General features: G+C 35.9%; 13 protein-coding genes across 13 annotated transcripts; 6 read left to right on the plus strand and 7 right to left on the minus strand.

Moving 5' to 3' along the window:
* Positions 1-454: 454 nt before the first annotated feature.
* On the plus strand, positions 455-2566 carry FDP41_005233 (uncharacterized protein; the record flags this gene model as incomplete). The annotated part of the gene is made up of 1 exon (XM_044708736.1): positions 455-2566. The coding sequence occupies one exon, from the start codon at positions 455-457 to the stop codon at positions 2564-2566; it is 2112 nt and encodes a 703-aa protein (XP_044560619.1).
* Positions 2567-2733: 167 nt separating this feature from the next.
* Positions 2734-5232, plus strand: FDP41_005234 (uncharacterized protein; the record flags this gene model as incomplete). Its single annotated transcript, XM_044708737.1, has 1 exon — positions 2734-5232. One exon carries the CDS (start codon positions 2734-2736, stop codon positions 5230-5232), a length of 2499 nt encoding a protein of 832 aa, XP_044560620.1.
* A 36-nt stretch (positions 5233-5268) lies between these two features.
* On the minus strand, positions 5269-6140 carry FDP41_005235 (uncharacterized protein; the record flags this gene model as incomplete). The annotated part of the gene is made up of 2 exons (XM_044708738.1): positions 5269-5831; positions 5885-6140. 2 exons carry the CDS (start codon positions 6138-6140, stop codon positions 5269-5271), a joined length of 819 nt encoding a protein of 272 aa, XP_044560621.1.
* A 216-nt stretch (positions 6141-6356) lies between these two features.
* Positions 6357-7055, minus strand: FDP41_005236 (uncharacterized protein; the record flags this gene model as incomplete). Its single annotated transcript, XM_044708739.1, has 2 exons — positions 6357-6778; positions 6932-7055. The coding sequence occupies 2 exons, from the start codon at positions 7053-7055 to the stop codon at positions 6357-6359; spliced, it is 546 nt and encodes a 181-aa protein (XP_044560622.1).
* A 139-nt stretch (positions 7056-7194) lies between these two features.
* On the minus strand, positions 7195-8517 carry FDP41_005237 (uncharacterized protein; the record flags this gene model as incomplete). Its single annotated transcript, XM_044708740.1, has 1 exon — positions 7195-8517. The coding sequence occupies one exon, from the start codon at positions 8515-8517 to the stop codon at positions 7195-7197; it is 1323 nt and encodes a 440-aa protein (XP_044560623.1).
* A 389-nt stretch (positions 8518-8906) lies between these two features.
* Positions 8907-9695, plus strand: FDP41_005238 (uncharacterized protein; the record flags this gene model as incomplete). Its single annotated transcript, XM_044708741.1, has 1 exon — positions 8907-9695. The coding sequence occupies one exon, from the start codon at positions 8907-8909 to the stop codon at positions 9693-9695; it is 789 nt and encodes a 262-aa protein (XP_044560624.1).
* A 101-nt stretch (positions 9696-9796) lies between these two features.
* Positions 9797-11094, plus strand: FDP41_005239 (uncharacterized protein; the record flags this gene model as incomplete). Its single annotated transcript, XM_044708742.1, has 3 exons — positions 9797-10255; positions 10343-10567; positions 10624-11094. The coding sequence occupies 3 exons, from the start codon at positions 9797-9799 to the stop codon at positions 11092-11094; spliced, it is 1155 nt and encodes a 384-aa protein (XP_044560625.1).
* A 93-nt stretch (positions 11095-11187) lies between these two features.
* Positions 11188-11592, minus strand: FDP41_005240 (uncharacterized protein; the record flags this gene model as incomplete). The annotated part of the gene is made up of 1 exon (XM_044708744.1): positions 11188-11592. The coding sequence occupies one exon, from the start codon at positions 11590-11592 to the stop codon at positions 11188-11190; it is 405 nt and encodes a 134-aa protein (XP_044560626.1).
* Positions 11593-11933: 341 nt separating this feature from the next.
* On the plus strand, positions 11934-12503 carry FDP41_005241 (uncharacterized protein; the record flags this gene model as incomplete). Its single annotated transcript, XM_044708745.1, has 1 exon — positions 11934-12503. The coding sequence occupies one exon, from the start codon at positions 11934-11936 to the stop codon at positions 12501-12503; it is 570 nt and encodes a 189-aa protein (XP_044560627.1).
* Positions 12504-12753: 250 nt separating this feature from the next.
* On the minus strand, positions 12754-14299 carry FDP41_005242 (uncharacterized protein; the record flags this gene model as incomplete). Its single annotated transcript, XM_044708746.1, has 2 exons — positions 12754-13788; positions 14039-14299. The coding sequence occupies 2 exons, from the start codon at positions 14297-14299 to the stop codon at positions 12754-12756; spliced, it is 1296 nt and encodes a 431-aa protein (XP_044560628.1).
* Positions 14300-14682: 383 nt separating this feature from the next.
* On the plus strand, positions 14683-15456 carry FDP41_005243 (uncharacterized protein; the record flags this gene model as incomplete). The annotated part of the gene is made up of 1 exon (XM_044708747.1): positions 14683-15456. The coding sequence occupies one exon, from the start codon at positions 14683-14685 to the stop codon at positions 15454-15456; it is 774 nt and encodes a 257-aa protein (XP_044560629.1).
* A 1-nt stretch (position 15457) lies between these two features.
* FDP41_005244 (uncharacterized protein) lies at positions 15458-17344 on the minus strand (the record flags this gene model as incomplete). The annotated part of the gene is made up of 1 exon (XM_044708748.1): positions 15458-17344. One exon carries the CDS (start codon positions 17342-17344, stop codon positions 15458-15460), a length of 1887 nt encoding a protein of 628 aa, XP_044560630.1.
* Positions 17345-17402: 58 nt separating this feature from the next.
* On the minus strand, positions 17403-18533 carry FDP41_005245 (uncharacterized protein; the record flags this gene model as incomplete). The annotated part of the gene is made up of 2 exons (XM_044708749.1): positions 17403-18218; positions 18345-18533. 2 exons carry the CDS (start codon positions 18531-18533, stop codon positions 17403-17405), a joined length of 1005 nt encoding a protein of 334 aa, XP_044560631.1.
* Positions 18534-18959: the final 426 nt, after the last annotated feature.

Below are 18959 nucleotides of genomic sequence, written 5' to 3' on the forward strand. Positions count from 1 at the left end.
TTGTATTTTTTGGAATTTATCCGATTTTACATCCCTTCGACAATTTTGAATGCTTTTTAAACATTGGAATTTTGAATAAAAAAGCATTTTGGGGTTTTAAAAAACCTATTGTTGTGATATCGATCATATTGATGATTAAAACTGTCAGATATTATTCCAATGGTGCTTAAGAATCTGTTGTCGAGCAACCATGTGAACTCCTTCTCAAGTTTTCAAACTCCCTACTTTGTGATGCATATTTATTATCAACATTATTAATAATCATGTGCGCCCGTCTAGCTCAGTCGGTAGAGCGCAAGACTCTTAATCTTGTGGTCGTGGGTTCGAGCCCCACGGTGGGCGTAATATATTTTATTTTTACGAAGAAATATTTTCATTTTTCGTTTAGTTTTCCCCTTGAATGAAATTGTTTGCGTGGCTGTTATCCAATTATTATAAAGTTTCGAAAGAAAAAATGGTCAAAAAATCAATTGGAACATCATCATCGGAGGTTGCCTCACAATTACCACCCGATGAGGCATTGATTCGCAAATTGTTGAAGGAGTCTATTTCCCAAAACAACATCAACACATCATCTTCTCAGCAACAATTAATCGGATTGAACAGGGAGGATCATTCAAATGACACCGATGAAAATAATACCCTTTGTATGGAAGCTCTTCAAGCCTTGTTATCATCATCATCTTCCAGCAATACCAATATTACTCAAATTGAGCAGACTTACACCAAAGTCTTTGAACGTCTTCATAATGCCAATGTTTTGAGCAGCAAGCCTCAAGTAAAGCAACTCATTGAATCCATCCCAAAGGAAACCCTCGAAAAGTGCGTTAAATATTTACATTCCCAAGCGAGTCGTCTTTCATCAGACAAAGTGAATGTTATGGCTCTTCGTTTTCATGAAATTTTGATACACTTAACGCTCATCGGAAAAGCTGGAGATATGCTTCGAACTAATGTTGTTGAAGAATGGATTCAACCCATGATCAAACTCTATGTGAACAACAACAAGACAGAAACATCAAAGGAACTTTTAACCTATGTGAGTCAAGGTCTTCGTTTCTTGATTCAGCTTATTGGGTCATACAGAGAGATTGTTCACTATATTGCTAATCTTACCAATTACACCAATAGAAGAATAGCATACGAAAACAAATTAAAGAAAGAAAACAAGAAAGAAAATCCTCTTAAAAAACGTGCTCAAGAAAAAGCACTTGATGCTGAAGAGAAAATGTTCCAAGAAATGGAGAAGCTTGAAGAAGATTCATCTCTCAATAATGATACAGAAATTGACGAATACTTTGATGAGAATGAGAATCCAGGACTTTTAGAAAATAAGAAACATGTCTTTAACAAACCATTATTGCAATTAGTGATTGAAGCAGGAGAGAAGAATATTCAAAATCTTTCTAATCTCTCCGAAGATTGTGATACGGATTTAGAAATGGGATATCATTACATCTCTAAATTAGTCATGCAAGCTTTGATTGAAATAATGGATATTTCCCTCTCTCAAGTCCGATTTGAAGAAATTTCAAGTGTGGTTTGTGAGTTGGGAGTTCCATTTTTGAATAATTTTATTGATTACTACTTTGAAAAAGATCGATCCATGTTGGAGAAGGCACTTTTATTGATTGCATGCTTTATTAGCAACGACAAATTGGTTCCAACTATATGCAAGTCAGTATTGTTCGAGAAGACAGTCAATCTCTATAAGAAATATGTGGTGAAGGGTGAAGAAGGTTCCAAATTCAGTTCTTACATTTGCTCTCTTTGCTGTTATATCATTGGAAGATCAGCTATTAAGGATCATGATAGTGCTACTCTAATCATTAACAAGTACATCAAACCTAATGATCATGCATTGTTAGTGTCCATTATTAACAATGTTATTAAGAACAATAGAAATGTCCTTTTAAAACACATGACCTATGCTGGATACACAGCTGTACAAGGAATATTAGCAACAGAAGGTACTACTGAATTAATTGTTGAGGTGAATCGACAAACAGATTTAATTGATACTTTGATTAAGGATATCAAATTCAATAGAGAAAAGTTAGATCCATATTTGGCCGATATCAAATATCATTCCATGGTTCTCCTTAAAGTGATTTGCAATAATTTGGTGATTGCTAAAAACTCTGGAACTGAATCATTGAAACAACAGGTGGCACCCATGTTGGAAAAAATTCTTGATTCTGGAGTGGTGCAATCCATGTTTGATGTGATTACAAAAGATGTTGACAAAAAGAATAAGAAAAAAGATAAGGAAGACAAACCAACAATGAAAGATTTTCTATTTGGCAGATATACCAAACCTGGAGCTATTTCCAGTCTCACAGCTGTATTCCAAAGTTGTGGAAAATCTCAAGATGACACTGTTTTGAAGAAGCTCATGGAACTTATTACTAGTGATCAAACCTATTATCAATTGTTTCATTATTTTAACAAGATTGAAACATTCAAACACCAAAAGACCATGAGTCCTAAAACCATCTTTTTCATTATTGTAGTTTTTGCAGTCTTTTTGATTTCACTTCCTCTCTTATTTAAACTCTTTAAATAAACCAATCATGATGGAACACATGTTTGTGATGCCATCAACTGGTTTTTTATTCCAATTTGAACTTGATTGCAATGGAAATTGATGAATCGATCATGATATGTAATGGTTGATTGAAGATTTAATTAATGATTGAACATGAAGATTAAACGCTCTTCAATTTAAAAAAAATGAATCGAAAAGAAGAAGAAGAAATGCTTGATGACGATGAACCATTTCCATCATCGGAAATGATCACAAACGAAGATGATCATCAGCAATATGAAGAAGAAGAAGGAGAATATTATGATGATTATTATGCAAGTGCAAGTTTTTCTCATGCAACAAGTGAACGCAAATCCGAAAGCATTTACAAACCCCTCTCCTTTGTTTCTAAAAAGAAACATGATCCTATCGGATCCAACATGAAATCCTCTTCCTCATCCTCTTCCAACACAACGAACACATTTATGGATGAAAAAGATGAAGATGAAATTATTATTGAAGATGAACATTTAATCGATGAAACCATGAACATGACTCCCGAAAAGGTGGTTGAAGCCTTTCATCAACCACAAAAATTTACAATTATTCAACCCAAAAAGACTCAACAACAATTAGTAGAAAAAGAAATTCAATCCACAAAAACTCATGAAAAACCAACAGCAAAACGAGATAAAGATTTTGGACATTTCATTGAAGGAAAAGTTGGATCCAATGTCTTACGAATGATGTATAAGATGGGTTGGCAAGATGATAAGGGTCTAGGTCCAACCAATTCGGGTATTATTAATCCAATCAAAGTTGTACAAACATCAAAAAATCAAGCGATTATCATTACAGACGAACATGTACAGAAAACAAACGTGAAAGAAGAAGAAAAGCCTCAAGAAACAAAACAACTCGAAGAAGAAGCCATTCAAAAGAAAGGTTGGAAGAAAAAAAATGTCTCTAAAAAGAAGATCAAATCGGTGGAACAATTGTTAAAGGAAGCACCATCACTTCAAGACAAGACATCTCACACACAACAACCCTATGAAATTATTGATATGACTGGACCAACTGCTCGAGTAGTGAGCAAGCTAAGTGAAATCTCTTCATCACGTCGAGAGAAGCAATCCATTACCATTCCTGAATTACAATTTAATGTCAAGGAAATTGTTAGACAAACAGAAGCATCCATTCGTGACACTCATGAAAAAATTAAATTAGAAAAAGAGAAATTTGAAAGATTGTACAAAGAAAAAGAGAAATATGAAGAAGAATTAAGAAGAGAAAAGAAGAAAATTGATGTATATAATCTCGTCTTTCCAATTCTTGCTCATTGCAATCAAAAGGTTAAAGAATCAAAACTTTCCATTGCAGGTGTACATCAAGTGTTTAGTCAGCTCAAACAACAACATCCAGACATATTTGAAGAATTCCATTTTTCGAATTACACGCTTGCATTGATTCAACCAATTTTAACAGAACTTTTCAAAGATTGGAATCCTTTAACCATCGATCATGAACCATACATTGATTTACTACTTCCGTGGAGAAATCTTTTCCAAAAGAAAGTTGTCAAGGATCAACAGATACAAGTCATTGAGGATGAATATGAAAAACTTTTACAAGATATTCTACTTCCACCCATTCGAAAAACCATTTCTGTTGAATGGAATCCTAAAGAGGAGTGTGAAAATGCCATTCTTTTCATTGACAAGTTTGTTGAGAAAATTTGTACACATGGAATGAAAGAGTACATGACAGAAAAATTAATCATTCCAAAAATCAAGCAGTGGGTTCAGAATGAATGGAATCCAAAGAAAGATTCGATACCTATTCACATTTGGATTCATCCATGGTTTGCTCACATCTCAATCAAGACGTTTGAAACTCATGGAATTATTAATCTCATCAAAAACAAATTAGAAACAATTCTTCTCAGAGATTGGAACGATATCAATGACCCTAGAGCTTATGACACGTTGGAACCTTGGAAAGATGTTTTTACTGATTATTACAAGTTCTTGGTTAAGACAGTGACACCTCAAATTGTCAAAAGTGTGCAGAAAATTACCATCTCAACAGATCAGACCCAAGTGGATACAAAAACTCGACAAGTGCTCTCTGCAGTCATGCATTGGTACAAACTCATTCCAGAATTTATTTCTGCAATTTTGGAATCTCAATTCTTTCCAAAGTGGTGGAAAGTGCTATATCATTGGCTTTGTGATCCATCTTGCTCTTTTACTCAAGTCAATGATTGGTATCAAAACTGGAAAGAAGAATTTGAAGATGTCGATGGAGACAAAACCATTCAATTATGTCTTAAGAGGGGCTTGGACATGATCTATCAAGCACTTTCAAATAAGGAAATTCAACCAGCTCACAAGCTTCCTCTTCCATCGCAAGAATTGGAAACTCTTGAAACGACTACTCAACGAGCACCCAAAGCCCAAAAACAACCACCAAGACACGAAAAAACTTTCAAGGAGCTCATTGAAGATTTTGCTGAAGAAAATAATTTACCTTTTATCATCAAACATGGTCAATATTACGATGGAAAGCAATTGTACAACTTTAATGGAATTACAACGTATATTGAAAATGACTGCCTTCATGTGAAATCACCAGGTACTAGCACATGGAAGCCAGTAACCTTGAGTGAATTTATGGAACTGTCATCTAACAAGAAAGAACGATAAAGCACCTCCTTTTTCCTTCAATACGAAATTTATTTTTTACTTTTTCTTTTCATTCTGTTGCTTATTTTCCTTTCTTTTTCTTTTTGTTCCCTGGGTGGTAGAATTACGAGTGGTGCTTTTGGATGATCCTTGAGAACTTTGTGAGGCTGTTGAATTTACTTGAGTTGAAACCCTTAATTTATCCTCCTCTGTGATGGAATATTCTTGATTTCTTTTAGAAATGGCGAGAGATTTTTCAGAGTGACCTAATTTATCAGTTATGCTCTTCACTTCATTTGCCAACGTTTTAGAGACGGTAACAAACTTGTTCACTTGGGTTTCAACTTCTTGTGAGTCCCAGACAACACCTGAAGAAAATTCTAATCTGTCACCTGTGTCTTCTGCAGGTTCAATTTTGATTTCATTTGAATTCTCAATTAATTTGTTGCACTCTTCTTCTACAGCTTTCAGATATTGGTCATTAGAGTTTCCAGCTGTGAGAATTTGTGAAATTTTCTTTTTTCTTTCTGTGATTTCTTGAATAAGACTTATTAATTTGTTTTGTGAGTTTTTAACTTTTTCAGCTAATTCTTCATCCCTTTCTTCTCGTACTTCCTTTACTTTTAATTTTAGCGAATATGTTTATTTTCAAAAAATAATAATAAATACAAACCTGCAAAAAGTGTTTCAAATGGTTTCATGACTCGAACATTTTTAGGTAAATGCCTCGAATATGAATCCACTATCTTTGAGTATTTATGTTCGAGTTTTCGCGACTCTACTTGATCCAATAGTGCACTCTTTTGAGCAACCACTTTTTTACATAATGATGCAAACTCCGATACTTGATCCCGTGTTAGAGATTCATCTGCAACACGAACAAGAGCTTCTTTTCCAGGTAGTGATGATGAAGATCTTAAACTCGACATTGATGATGATCAATAATGTGATTTGCAACTGTGGCCTATGAGGAGATTCCGCAAACAAATAACGGCTTATTTTTTAAAAAATGGCGGGTGATGTTCGTGAAAAATAATTGGACACTATTGGAAATTGAGATTGTTAATCATTGCAATTTTAATTAAATAGCAGACAATATAAACCACTAAGAGAGAAATCACCAAATAACCGAACATTCATGTTGTTTAAAATCTAAAGTATGGATCCATGGCCTCATCGTTACTTCTAGGTGGAAGTGCCAAAACCATTCCTTCATACTTCTTTTCAACAATAATTTGACAAGCTAATCTAGAATTTTCATGAACAAATGGAGCTTCTTCCAGAACTTCTGCTTCGTCTTCACTGCATTGTGGCAACTTTTGTTCGTGATCTCCAGAAATAATAACATGACATCCAACACAAGCGCATCCACCCAAGCAAGTTGGATCGGGAGCAACTTCAATTCCGGCCCGAGTCATTGATTCCAAAAGGGTCTCTCCAGAATATGCTTTGATTTCGTGTATCTTTCCTTCTCTATCATAAATTGAAATGTTTACTACTTTTGACAAAGTACTGTGCTTTTTAGAAGGCTCTCCCAAACAACCATGATTTATGTCCTTTGCATTAACTATTTTAAAATTGTGGAGAAAATTGAAATTATAAATATGAAATTAATAATATCATCATCACGAAATTCCAAAACATAATAATTGAGAAATTTTCCCATTGTAAATTAATCTCTCATTGAGAACAATTCAGTCATCATTGGTCTCTAACATACCTTGCGAGCATCGGACAGAATTCCAACTATTAAATCTTGAAGTGATGAGAGAATTCGATGATGAACGATGATGACTGAACGAGTGTTTTGATAACAGAGAGGCTACTTTTCTTGTGGTGTTCATTTTTTATAAATGCTGAAAGATGAATTAATTCAAGAGAATCAATACAAAGCTTTAATAATTAAGATGTGTTTGGAGTTATGGATGGGAGGATATCAAAATTAGAAGGGTTGTAAAGTGATGAATGGATGAACAAAACTTCTTACTCGTCAGTTTGTTCGCTTAGGGCTGCATAGGGATTGTTGCTTTCTGTATGTTCACCTTCAGCTTCTTCCGCATTGTGATCGTTGGTGCGAGAAGATGAATTTGCTCCTCCTCTCTTCTTGGTAAAACCTCCTCTAGTGCCTTGTTGAGCATATCTTCTTCCACCTCTTGGCTTTGAAGTGGCTGTTTGGAATCCAGAAAAGTCTTTATCTTCTCCTCCTTCCTTCTTCTCTACATGCTCTTTCTTTTCAGTCCTTTCTTTTGGTTTCTTTGAAGTATAAATATCAAGATTAGGTCCTTGTAAATCTTTTTCCTTTGGTTCCCATGCTTTGCCCTCTCCGAATGGTGATGGCTTTGATTTTTCTTGGACAGGCTTCGTTTCATCTGAGCCTTCTTTTGGTTTTCTGTTGAATGATCCGAATGGAGATGCATTTTCCTGTTGTTGATTTGGTTTACGAGTAGGAGCTTTCTTCTTTGAATTACCAAATGGATTAATGTCACCCAAATCATCACCTCCACTTCTCCAGTTATCGGATTTATCTGCAATTGATGGTGGTTGTCTTCTTTCTTCAAAATCATCTCTTGGTCTGTGTTGTTGTTGTCTAAAGCCTCCTTCTCTGTTTTGTCTGAAGTTGTCTCTGTTACTCACAGTCACTTTGCTAGCAGTTTCAGGTGCTGCAATATCAATCTTAATTGCTCTATCAAGCACATTTTCTCCGTTGAGTTCCAAAGCAGACTTCAAATCTTCAACAGTATCAAATTCGACATATCCGTATCCTTTGATTTTGTGTGTTTCTTTATCACGTGGAATAGAAACGTTAATTGGATGACAAGTTCCAAAGAATTCTTGCAAATCTTCTTTTGTTACATCATAGTTCAGATTGCCAATGAAAGCAACGAATGGTTTTTCTGTTGGTAATTCATGTTGTGGATGTTGTTTTCTCTCTCTTCTTTCTTCACGGAAAGATGATGAAGACTCAAATTGTGATGTTTTTGGTTTCTGTGGTGCTCCTTCAGAAAAGAAAGAAGGAGGCTTCACTTTTGATTCAGTTGATCCAATCTCGCGTGAGAAGTTGCTTTCTTGGCGAGCACTGTAACCAAAGCCTCCCTTGGAGTAACCGCCTCTTGTGTTATCACCAGCACTGCTACTGGCTCTTAATTCTTCCAAAGTGAGTCCACCTGATGAAGTACTGGTGGTTGTTGTTGGTTGTTCCTCCATCTCTTCGGCCCAATTGAATTCACCTTGAGCTGGAGTGGTAAGAAAAGTGTTCAAGTCAAGAGTAACACCCTTGCTAGACTTCTTTTGACTCTTCTTGGTCATTGTTAATGATGATGATGATAAAACGGTAGTTGTGAAAGTTTGCTGTTGTTGGAAAGATTCGTATTTTTTTCAACAATTTTTTGTTGCACGTGTGGCTTTTATTACAACACAAAGACCGTGATTCCTTCCTGCATCTCCTGATTGAACAATTTTAAAAGCACCATGAACTCTTTCTAAACCTTCTATGAAGGTTTAAATCGAAATTTCATCCCTTTGCTTGTTGAGCTTTTTCATTATGTTCAATACTGCTATGGATTGCATTGGGAAATTGTAAAGTTGAACAACTAGTCGAGTTTTATTATTAGTTCATCATCACTCAAAAAAATTCCTCTTTCCTTGACCATTGTCATCATCACATTTATTTTTATTGATCGTCATCACAACAAGACATGGCCCAAACACCTGAACAAGCAATTGAACAATTTTTACTTTTGGGTAAATCAGTGAAAGGAAAAGCCGCAGTAAATCTCATTCAACAGGCAATTAATCACCCAAATACTTTTGTCTTTTCTGAAATGTTAGATCTGAAAGGAATCAAAGAACTTGACGGAAGTGAACATCAAGCAGATTTCAATACATTAAAACTCTTTGCTTTTGGGACATATGGTGATTACAAATCAAACCCAAGCAACTACTTCCCTCTCAGCGACAAGAATTCGAACAAACTCAAACAACTTTCTATTGTTACTCTCGCTTCAAAGAACCGTTTACTCAAATACGAAGATTTAATGAAGGATTTGGATATTTCAAATGTGAGAGAGTTGGAAGATCTTTTGATCGACTGCATGTATCAAGGTTTATTAGAAGGTAAATTGGATCAAAAGTACAAGTGTATGGAAGTGTATGAAACTATTGGTAGAGACATCAAAATGGAAGATATTGACCAAATGATTTCAATTCTCAAGAATTGGGTTGTCTCTGGAAAAGAAATTCTCAAGGGAATTGACTCTAATATTGAATATGCCAACAATCAATTCAAAGTCCACAATGAAAACAAGAAGAAGTTCGAACAACAAATTGCTCAAATTGAAGAGACGATCAAGGCTTCGTTGGAAGAAGATACATCGTCTGCAGGTATGATGGGAATGATGTCAATGATGGGGATGTTAGGAGCAGCAAGAATGGGTGCAGGAGGTGCAGGAGGCGCTGGAGGCTCTCGTACTAGAAAGAACAGATAAAGAGTGCATGTTGAGCTCAGCACAATAAATGTCCTTATGCGTTCTTCTTATTTGCTTTTTGTTATGCTCTTGGCGAGAATAATATTCGATTTGAACAAAAAATGGCCACATTCAACTTTGGTTCATCCTCACAACAACAGACAAAACCAAGTTTTAGCTTTGGAAATCCTCAGCAACCAACAACATCTGGTTCAACTGGGTTTTCATTCCCATCAACAACAGCTCCATCAACAACAACAACAACAGGATTTGGCGTACCTACATCAACAGGCACAACGGGCTTTAGTTTTGGAACAGGTAGTACAACCGGAACAAGCACTGGTCCAGCAACAACTAGTACAGGTTTTAATTTCGGAACGACACAACCAACAACTACTACTACCACAGGATTTAATTTATCTCAACCAACAACGACAGGAGTAATGGGATTTCCAACACATCAACCAAGCGCGATGGGATTTAATTTAATTTCGCAATCTTACAACAACATTGATAATATGGTAAAAACCATTGAAGCACGATATAAACCATCTAACGATAATCCGAATTGCAAATTTTTAGTATGTTGAAATGAATGATGAATGAATTTATGTAGATTAATTATTAATTTTTTGCATCTAATGCGATCATTGCCCTACCTACATCAGCATTTCTTTTATAATGTTGTTGAAGAAGCTAAACAACCAATGACTCTTGAAGCTATCAAGAGATACTATGCAAGGTCTATTAGTCCAGAGGATATGAGACTTGCAATTGAAAAGAACCCTGATCCTGCTCGAATGGTTCCTGTACTGGCTAGATCATTTGATGACATTGTAAAAAGAGTGGAGCATCAAAAGAAGAGAATTGAACTAATGAACGAAATGTTGAAGGTGAGTTGACATGTGTTAGGATACAATGGTCAAATTCATATTTTTACATGAATTAGTTCCTTGACAACAAAATGAGCGAACATAAACGAAAACATGAAGTTGATGTCGTCAGTCAGATAGATGACATTAAACAAAGACATGCTGATCTTTCTCATAGAATTCTCAAAATTCAGAGCAAACTTGAAGTTTTAACACAGTCAGGAATTGGTATTCGGAACGAGGATATTTCACTTCGAAATAAGTTGAACACGTTGCAGCGAGAATTGCATAAACCAAATCAATATAGAGGAAGGCTGAACGAATTAGCACCACAGGTCAATTATTATTTGCAACAGTCTAATCTACTTTTGAATACTGGTAATGTGCTTGACGACCAAACAAAAGAAAACGTAAAAGACTTTTTAGAACAACAAACAAACGGATTGAATCATTTGCTATCCATTTTAAAGAAAGATATCAAAGATATTAATTATATCAAACAACAAGTTTCTACAGACAAGCAAAAAAATCGCTCAATAAATTTCTAAACTCAATTTCATCAACCCGAGCAATAATAGACGTCATATAAATTTAAATAGGAATATTGATGCATCCTTTCGATATTATTAATTCTAGTTGTATTACATTGGAATTTTTCCGCTTTCTCTCAAAACTTTCAATCTGTCCTTCACTCCCTTGATAGTGTATCCCTTTTCTAACAAGTCAAAATAAAAAGAAACATCTCTTTGGCGATGTGCTCTGACTGATGGCTCCAAATTCAAATGCTTTGCAGCATCCTGGTCCGCTTCAATCGCTAATCGAATCACACGTCCCACAAACTTTTTTCGTTTTTCTTCTTTATTCAGAGAACCATTGCTCACTGGACCTGGTGTTCCATCGGTATAGGACCAATCAGGCAAATCATGAAGAGCTCCACTTTCATTACCACTTCTTCCGAGTCCTCGTGCTTGATAAAATTTTTGTGCCATTCGTTGGCATTGATTGAGTTTGATGATTGTTCTAGATGCTCCCTTCAAGAATTGCATTTTTTTTGTTGCACGCAATATATTTTGAAAATATAACTACACACAGAGTTTTGGAAGAACAAATAATGGCAGTACAGATTGATCCAAGCAATTCAGTATTGTTATGAATTATATTTATTTATTGATGATCTGTGCACTTTTCGCGAAAGGCGGTCAGAAATTGTAACACACAACCGTCGATGAGGCTTGGAATGGAAAAAAATTCAACCCTGTCCTGATTGGGAAAATCATTAAAAAAAATATTGACCACGAAGTAAGTGTCCCGCTTGCCTTCTCTCTCGATGAACCAACAATAATTGTTCGCCTTTGTGATGATTATTTAAATACAATTTTCGATAGAAATGAGCAAGACTATTAATCTTGTCTTCAAAGACGTTATTCGTAGAAGAAACAAGCAAGCCTTGGCTTTGGTGCCAAAGGAACTCCAAGATGCCTATCTTGAACACTGGGCCAAGTGGAGCCATGATAACGTTCCAACACCAGACCAAACGATCGACAAGGAATGGATTGCCAAGAAATACAACATTTCAACTAAACCTATTCCAGCCAATGCTTCTCACGTGAAGTTTGCTTCTCCTTTCGGCAATGCTGAAGAGAAGCGTATGAATTCTCTCATCACATATGAAAAAGAGTTGCAAAGAGTTTTCAAAATCCAAGATGAAGGTCAATTCATTCTTGATGCTCACCCTGTCTTCACGGCAAGAAAGTACAGTGTTTGGGCCTATTCATTGTTCTTCTTGTTGGTTCCAATCGGTATCTTTGTTGCCATCTTCAACCAAAATCCAATCTACAATGCTCTCTTTGCTGGTACTGTGTGGGCTCAAAAGAAGACCGATAAGAAGCCATGGGACAGCGTTGAAGTTGAAGCCACCTTTGATAAGCAATCTAACCTCATTGTCAAAAGAATCTAAATTTTGGAAACGAATACAACTTTCGTTTTGATCATTCCAAAACAACACCGAATTGTACTTCTTCTCATGCGGGACATCAATAAAACGACACTGTTGGGTCCTTAGTCTTAAACTAAATTGTAATTTGAACAATTAGTAGCTTAATGATATTGATGAATATCAATTTTCATATTCTTTGTTTAATAAAATTAAGAAACGCATTTAAATCGAGTGCAATGTTGGTGAAAACAAAATTCCCATTTTACATCATTTACTTGAGCAAAGCTTGAACTCCGGACTTTTCTTCGAGTAATTCCTTAACTGAAGCGGTGATTCTCTCTTGAGAGAATTGATCAATCTTCAAATCCTTTACAATTTCATATTTACCACCTCCTGGACAAATTACTGGATATGACGTGTAAACGCCAGGCTTAATGCCATAAGAACCATCAGATGGAACAGCCATACTGACCCATTCGCCTGGAATTGGTGTACCCAAAGCCCAGTCACGCATATGCTTAATAGCTGCATCAGCAGCTGAGGCAGCAGATGAACTGCCACGGACGTTGATGATAGCAGCACCACGTTGTTGAACAGTTGGAATAAACTCCTTTTCAACCCAAGTCTTGTCAACCTTAGACAAAACTGGAACACCATCAACCAAAGCATTGGAAAGATCTGGATATTGAGTGGCTGAGTGGTTACCCCAAATGGCAAACTTTGACAATGAACGAACTGGCACGTTCAATTTAAGAGCAACTTGAGCCAAAGCACGGTCATGATCCAAACGAGTCATTGCAGAGAATTGCTTTGGATCAATATTGGAAGCATTAGAAGCAGCAATGAGAGCATTGGTATTGGCTGGATTTCCAACAACCAAAGTCAAATTGTTGCTCTTTGCATATTTACCGAGAGCCTTTCCTTGAGTTTGGAAGATCTTGGCATTCTCCAACAATAAATCCTTTCTTTCCATACCCTTGGTACGAGGCTTGGCACCAACCAATAATGTGTATTCAACATCTTTGAAACCCTCAGCCAAATCGCTTGTAACTGTAATTCCTCTCAACAATGGGAAAGCACAATCTTGAAGTTCCATTTGGACTCCTTCAACGAGTTTCATTGAGTCTGGAATATCAATGAGGACGAGGTGAATTGGTTGATCCTTGCCAAGCATCTCTCCGCTGGCAATTCGAGGAATGAGAGAGTAGGCAATTTGACCTGCAGCTCCGGTAACAGCAACACGAACGACTGGCTTCTTAGCCATGTATCCGACGTCTTGAACACCGTTATAGGCTAATTTGCTTCCCTATGATTATTGAAAGTTTGTTATTATTGTATTGATGTCAGAGTCATACCATCCGCAATATATAATGTATATAATAATATTATTGATATTTAAGTTTAAAATTGATTGGATCAAAGAATAATCATCATAACGGCCGTATCACAATTCCAAACGACAACAAGAAGAAATTGTCAATATCAGATTCATACAATCATTAACAACAATGTAGTAAACTACGGAACGAATGTTCATTGCTGTACAGAATACCTACAACTTTAGAAGCAAGTCTCATCAAATTTGAGAAATCTTCCTCGTTCTTGATGGTGGAAGTAATAAAAGCCAATTCCTTGGTAACTTCATATTCGTTGGCTTGCTTGGTCAATACGGAGGCAATAGATTCCTCCAAAGCAGATTGTCTTCCATCAACATCATCAGCATAAAAACGCTTTTGAGTTGCTGTGTTCAAGAGGGATGTTGTGAATTTTTGATTGGAAGTCTTTAACAGCAGGCGAGTGCAAGTCTTGCTCAACATTTTTTTTGGCTCTTTACAAAAAGCATCATTTTGAAGATGATGAATACGATATTGAGTGCAGTCATATCATCATCACCGTCAAATAATTAATCACCTCACTTCAACTCATTCGAATTATTAAAATAAAATAATTATTGAAAGTTTCAAATATCTTCCTTTTTATTTGGATATTTTGGAATTATTTCCAAATAATTAATGCTTGACAACTGAAACTGAGTCAATTATTGGAAGCATTTCTTATTGTGAGAAGGTACATATTCTGTGATTCTTTCTCTGAACGTGTATCCAAGTCATTCTTATGGTCACTCATCGAAATGATGATTGCTGGACCATTTCTTTGATATTTCACTCCAATGATTTCACATAAAAGTTTGAACAAAAAAATGTCGGAACTTCATCAACCCAACAACAACAACACAACAACAACAGACTCCATCAAACCATCCACTCCTCATTATGCTACCAAATTTTCCTCTCTCTCTGGATTTGGATTGAAAATTCTCGGAAAGTATGGATTTAAAACGGGTGAAGGATTGGGAAGAAAAGGTGAAGGCATTAAATCTCATGTAACTGCTACAAAAAAGTATCACGAAACTGGAATGGGAATTGGTGCTGATAAAGAGAAGAAGCCTAATTATTGGTGGGAAAATGCTTATAATGAAAAATTGAGTTCAATTAATGAAAAGAAGAGAAAAAGCTCTTCATCATCCTCTTCCGACAGTGATTCAACGTCTTCATCAGATTCTTCGGGTGATGAGAATAAAAAATCGAAAGACAAAAAGAAATCAAAGATCATGAAAGAACAAAGCAAAGAAAAGAAATCTAATGACGATAGTGACACTAGTAGCGACTCATCTAGTAGTGATGAAGACGAACAGAAGGATAGGAAATATTGCACAGTGGAAGGATCTTCAGTTCTCAACCCCGAGTTCTTTAAAGAATGTGAAGGAAGGACTTTGAAGAAATATCGACAAGTCGGAAAGGAATCTCGAGCGAAGAAACACGAAGAGGAATTAATTCAAAAATTGAAAGAAGCTAAAGAGAAAATGGAAGCAATGAATAATCAGCGAAAGTTTAAACAAGTTGTGACAGACAAGCGAAAGGTCCAACAAAAGAAGATCAAGATTGGACATTATTCTCGAGATGATGACGAGTAATTTATACAATGTTCGAGAATGGGTGTTGTTTGAGAGCAATCCTTTCAGCACCTTGCTCCTGATAATCACTTAATTTCATCCAATAGGAGTCATTTTCTGAGCTATCGATAAGTAACGAACGACCGCCTTTCCATGCAGATGTATCAAAATTGCTTTCATGAATGACTCTAATTTCTGATCCAACAGGAGAAACTTTTCTAACCTCGCTTTCAATTCGTTCATCAAATCCCTTAAATAAAGTATTTCCTCCACAAATGAAAATATTTCGAATCATGGCTGCACGTTGGCTAGAATTGAATTCCTGGAGAGTGTTTTCTATTATTTCTGAGAGGCCAATTTGATCCTTGTTAGCCATGTGAGGTTGGAAAATTATTTCTGGTATTCTGATTCTCTCTACTGTCAACCTTATTCCTGTATTGTCTAAAGGATCCGAAGTGTTCCTCTTGTATTGTTTTACAAAGTGATCTTTCAAGTACTCTGTCTTCTTTTCTCCAAAATATTTAAGCTCTGTTTCCTGAATTAATTTCCTCAAGTCATCCACTTGTCTAGAAACTTTTTTGACTTGTTTAGAGTCAACAACGTCTTCTTTTGTTGACTTTTTCTTTTTCTTCTTTTTAGATTTTTGTAACCCATCATACAAACTCCAATCCTCAAACGTTTCATCTTCAGCGTCGTGGATTTCAGCAGCAATTTTTGATTTTTGACGTTGCACCGAGGCAGCCGATCTCTTACTTTTTAAAGTATGATCCTTTGTTTGAGAAGAAAGCGTAAATTGCATTTTTTGCAATTTAAAGTGAAGCTGTTGTAATTCCTCTCGTTTTTCAGTAAGCCATTTTTCACAGGCACTCAAAGTTTTGAATTCAGGTATTTGCAGTTCTGAAGATGTATCTGAAGTATTTGTAGAAGGAGTATCTCGTGTTGTTATGAAGGACTCATATTGATGCTTATTGTTGAAAACTCGGACTGTGTGGCTATTGTAATATTCTTGATTTTCTGCCATCAATTGCAGTTCGTGCGTATAATCTTGAGAAAGATAACAATATTTTTCCTTCAAATATTCTGCTTTGATAACAGATAGAGATGGGATCCCAAGAGCTTCATAAATAGGGATGAAATATTTTGTTGTTTCTGTTGAAATGTTTGGATACTTCAATTGCATTGTTTTTAGCATCAAATCTGTTGCATGAAAACCTCCAATGTTCAATCTCTTACAAGAATTCCATTGAGTCACACCATCTAAAATAGGAATAACATGCGTTGAATGAAAACCAGACCTAACGATAAGAGCATTGGTGTTATCCATAGAAATATTGTTTTCAGAAAGAGTTTGTTTTAAGCTCAGAAGTGCGTCAATTGAAAGATTAATAGATGGTATTCCATAGCTTTCAAATAGTATTTCAAGTGTGGATTGTCGAGAAAAAGCAGGGTTTAAAATTGGTTCTGTAAACACCAATGGTATTTCTGATAGTGATATGTTCTTTGATGATGCCAATCCTAGCTTATAAAACACATAATCCATGACTTGTTCAAAATACTCAAAATTTGTAACAATGTCATTATCAAAAGGTGATTTTGCACCGTATCGTAAATAATCAAAAGGATGAAGATCATTTCCAACTAGATATCCACCATTCTGTAAAACTAGTGTATCATCATCAGAAACAAAATCAAGATTTTTCACTTCGTTAGCCTTCAATTTAGCGCAGAGAGGACGGAAGCTGATCATTGGATTCTCTTCGGTGGACCATCCTGCTCTACACCGATAACTTCCGTTATCTATGATAATCCCGAGAGGCTTTTTGACATTCTTTATATTCGGAACGCTATGAATTTTATCTATGGTATGAGAATTTTCGTCCTCTTCAACGGTTTCAAAATATGTATCCATCATGTTTCGATCAACTTTGATTTAAATATTGAACGAAACTAAAAAATCAGCACTAGCGTTATATTTTTTTTATGATGAATCCTTCCTCTCGTAGTCTCTCAAAAGCATTGTCTTGAAGTTGGGAAAGCAATAACACATCCCTATTGGAATTGGTTGTTATGTATTCACCCAATTCAATAGAACTAGTGGTTGATCTTCTTTTCTTGGTTTGAAATTTCGTTTTCCCAATATAGTCATCGTAAGATTCTTCATCGCTTTCAAGAGAAGCCACAGCAGCAGGAGTGGTGGTGGTAGTATACACCTCATATGGATTTACATCCCTCATATAACTTCTGTTGTAATGGTGGTGGTCATGATGGTTTTCCTGGCCATGTCCTGGATGTGCATGTTTTGGAATGTGTTGAGCCTTCTCCAAAAAGAGGGAAACTGAATGACCAGCATGCAAAAAGTGAGTTCCCTTATCGACAATAATGTACACATGTATCAATACCTCAATAATCTCAATACTCAACAATTGTTCAAGGGTAGCCATTCTGTTGGTATATTCATTTGGAGTTTTCTCTCTCTCTTCCCTCTCATGATTATATTCTCTCACAATGTACACCATATGGGTAATGGCGGTCATGATGGAGAAGATGAAATAAATTAAGAAAATCAAGGCTTCCATCCAATTCACCCATATTTGGAGAGGTTTCTTTCTCGCGATGGAAACCAACTCTCGAATGTATCTTTCAATAAAGAGTATAATCAGAATAGCCATAAATATGTAGGAAATGATTTTGTAAGCAAGAGAGAGTTGTTTTTCACCCTCCGATAACAGTAAAGATTCCCCTCCAAAGATGTTATTTGCTTGCACATAGGTGATGGAGAAGAACTGTTAGGAGTAATTAGTTCAGAAATAGATGAAATTAGAGGATTCATTGTTGTGTTCAACATGAAAATTGGCAAGATAACATGTAACAATTGCCAGATGAACGTTCGAATAAATAGTAATCACTACGTTGCTGAGATTCATTCCAACCTCCTCGATGGACCTATTCCCGATAGTTTTCTTTGAAATTTGTTTCCATATATTCTTCTTCCATATGGACCATGAGCTTTCTTTCTTGACTGGATGATGATTCTCAACCCCTACTTTGTAATAGGCTGTAGTAGGAGTTGTGGACGGAGCCATCATAGGATGAGACATTTTGTTGGAGTCGTAGGTTGAAGAACGTTGAGAGAGTCTAAGCAAGGGCGTTCAGTGGGTGATGACCACAACGAATCACGTTTTTGTTCGAATACAGCTCTGATGGAGCCTTGTAAAGTGTATAAACCGAGGAGGATTAATAATCCTCAAATCCAACAATACCTGGCACCCTTTGATGAATACGAGAAATATATAATATTATATTTCATTCGTCAGGAAGAAGTTGCATGAGCCAGATGGTTACGATTTGAACATGAAAGCCTTTCATCCTTTCACACATAATCATCTCGATTGGTCAACATATACTTTATATTCTACAACTTTTCCTCAATCCTTATTAATGAAGGAAATGAATTTATGGAATAAAGGTTACAAAAAATTTCCTTTTCCAACAAAAAAATTGCATTCATGAATCTCTTTTGATTG

This window comes from Naegleria fowleri (assembly GCF_008403515.1).
Source record: "Naegleria fowleri strain ATCC 30894 chromosome Unknown tig43, whole genome shotgun sequence".
Classification (NCBI taxonomy): Eukaryota; Heterolobosea; class Eutetramitea; order Acrasida; family Naegleriidae; genus Naegleria; species Naegleria fowleri.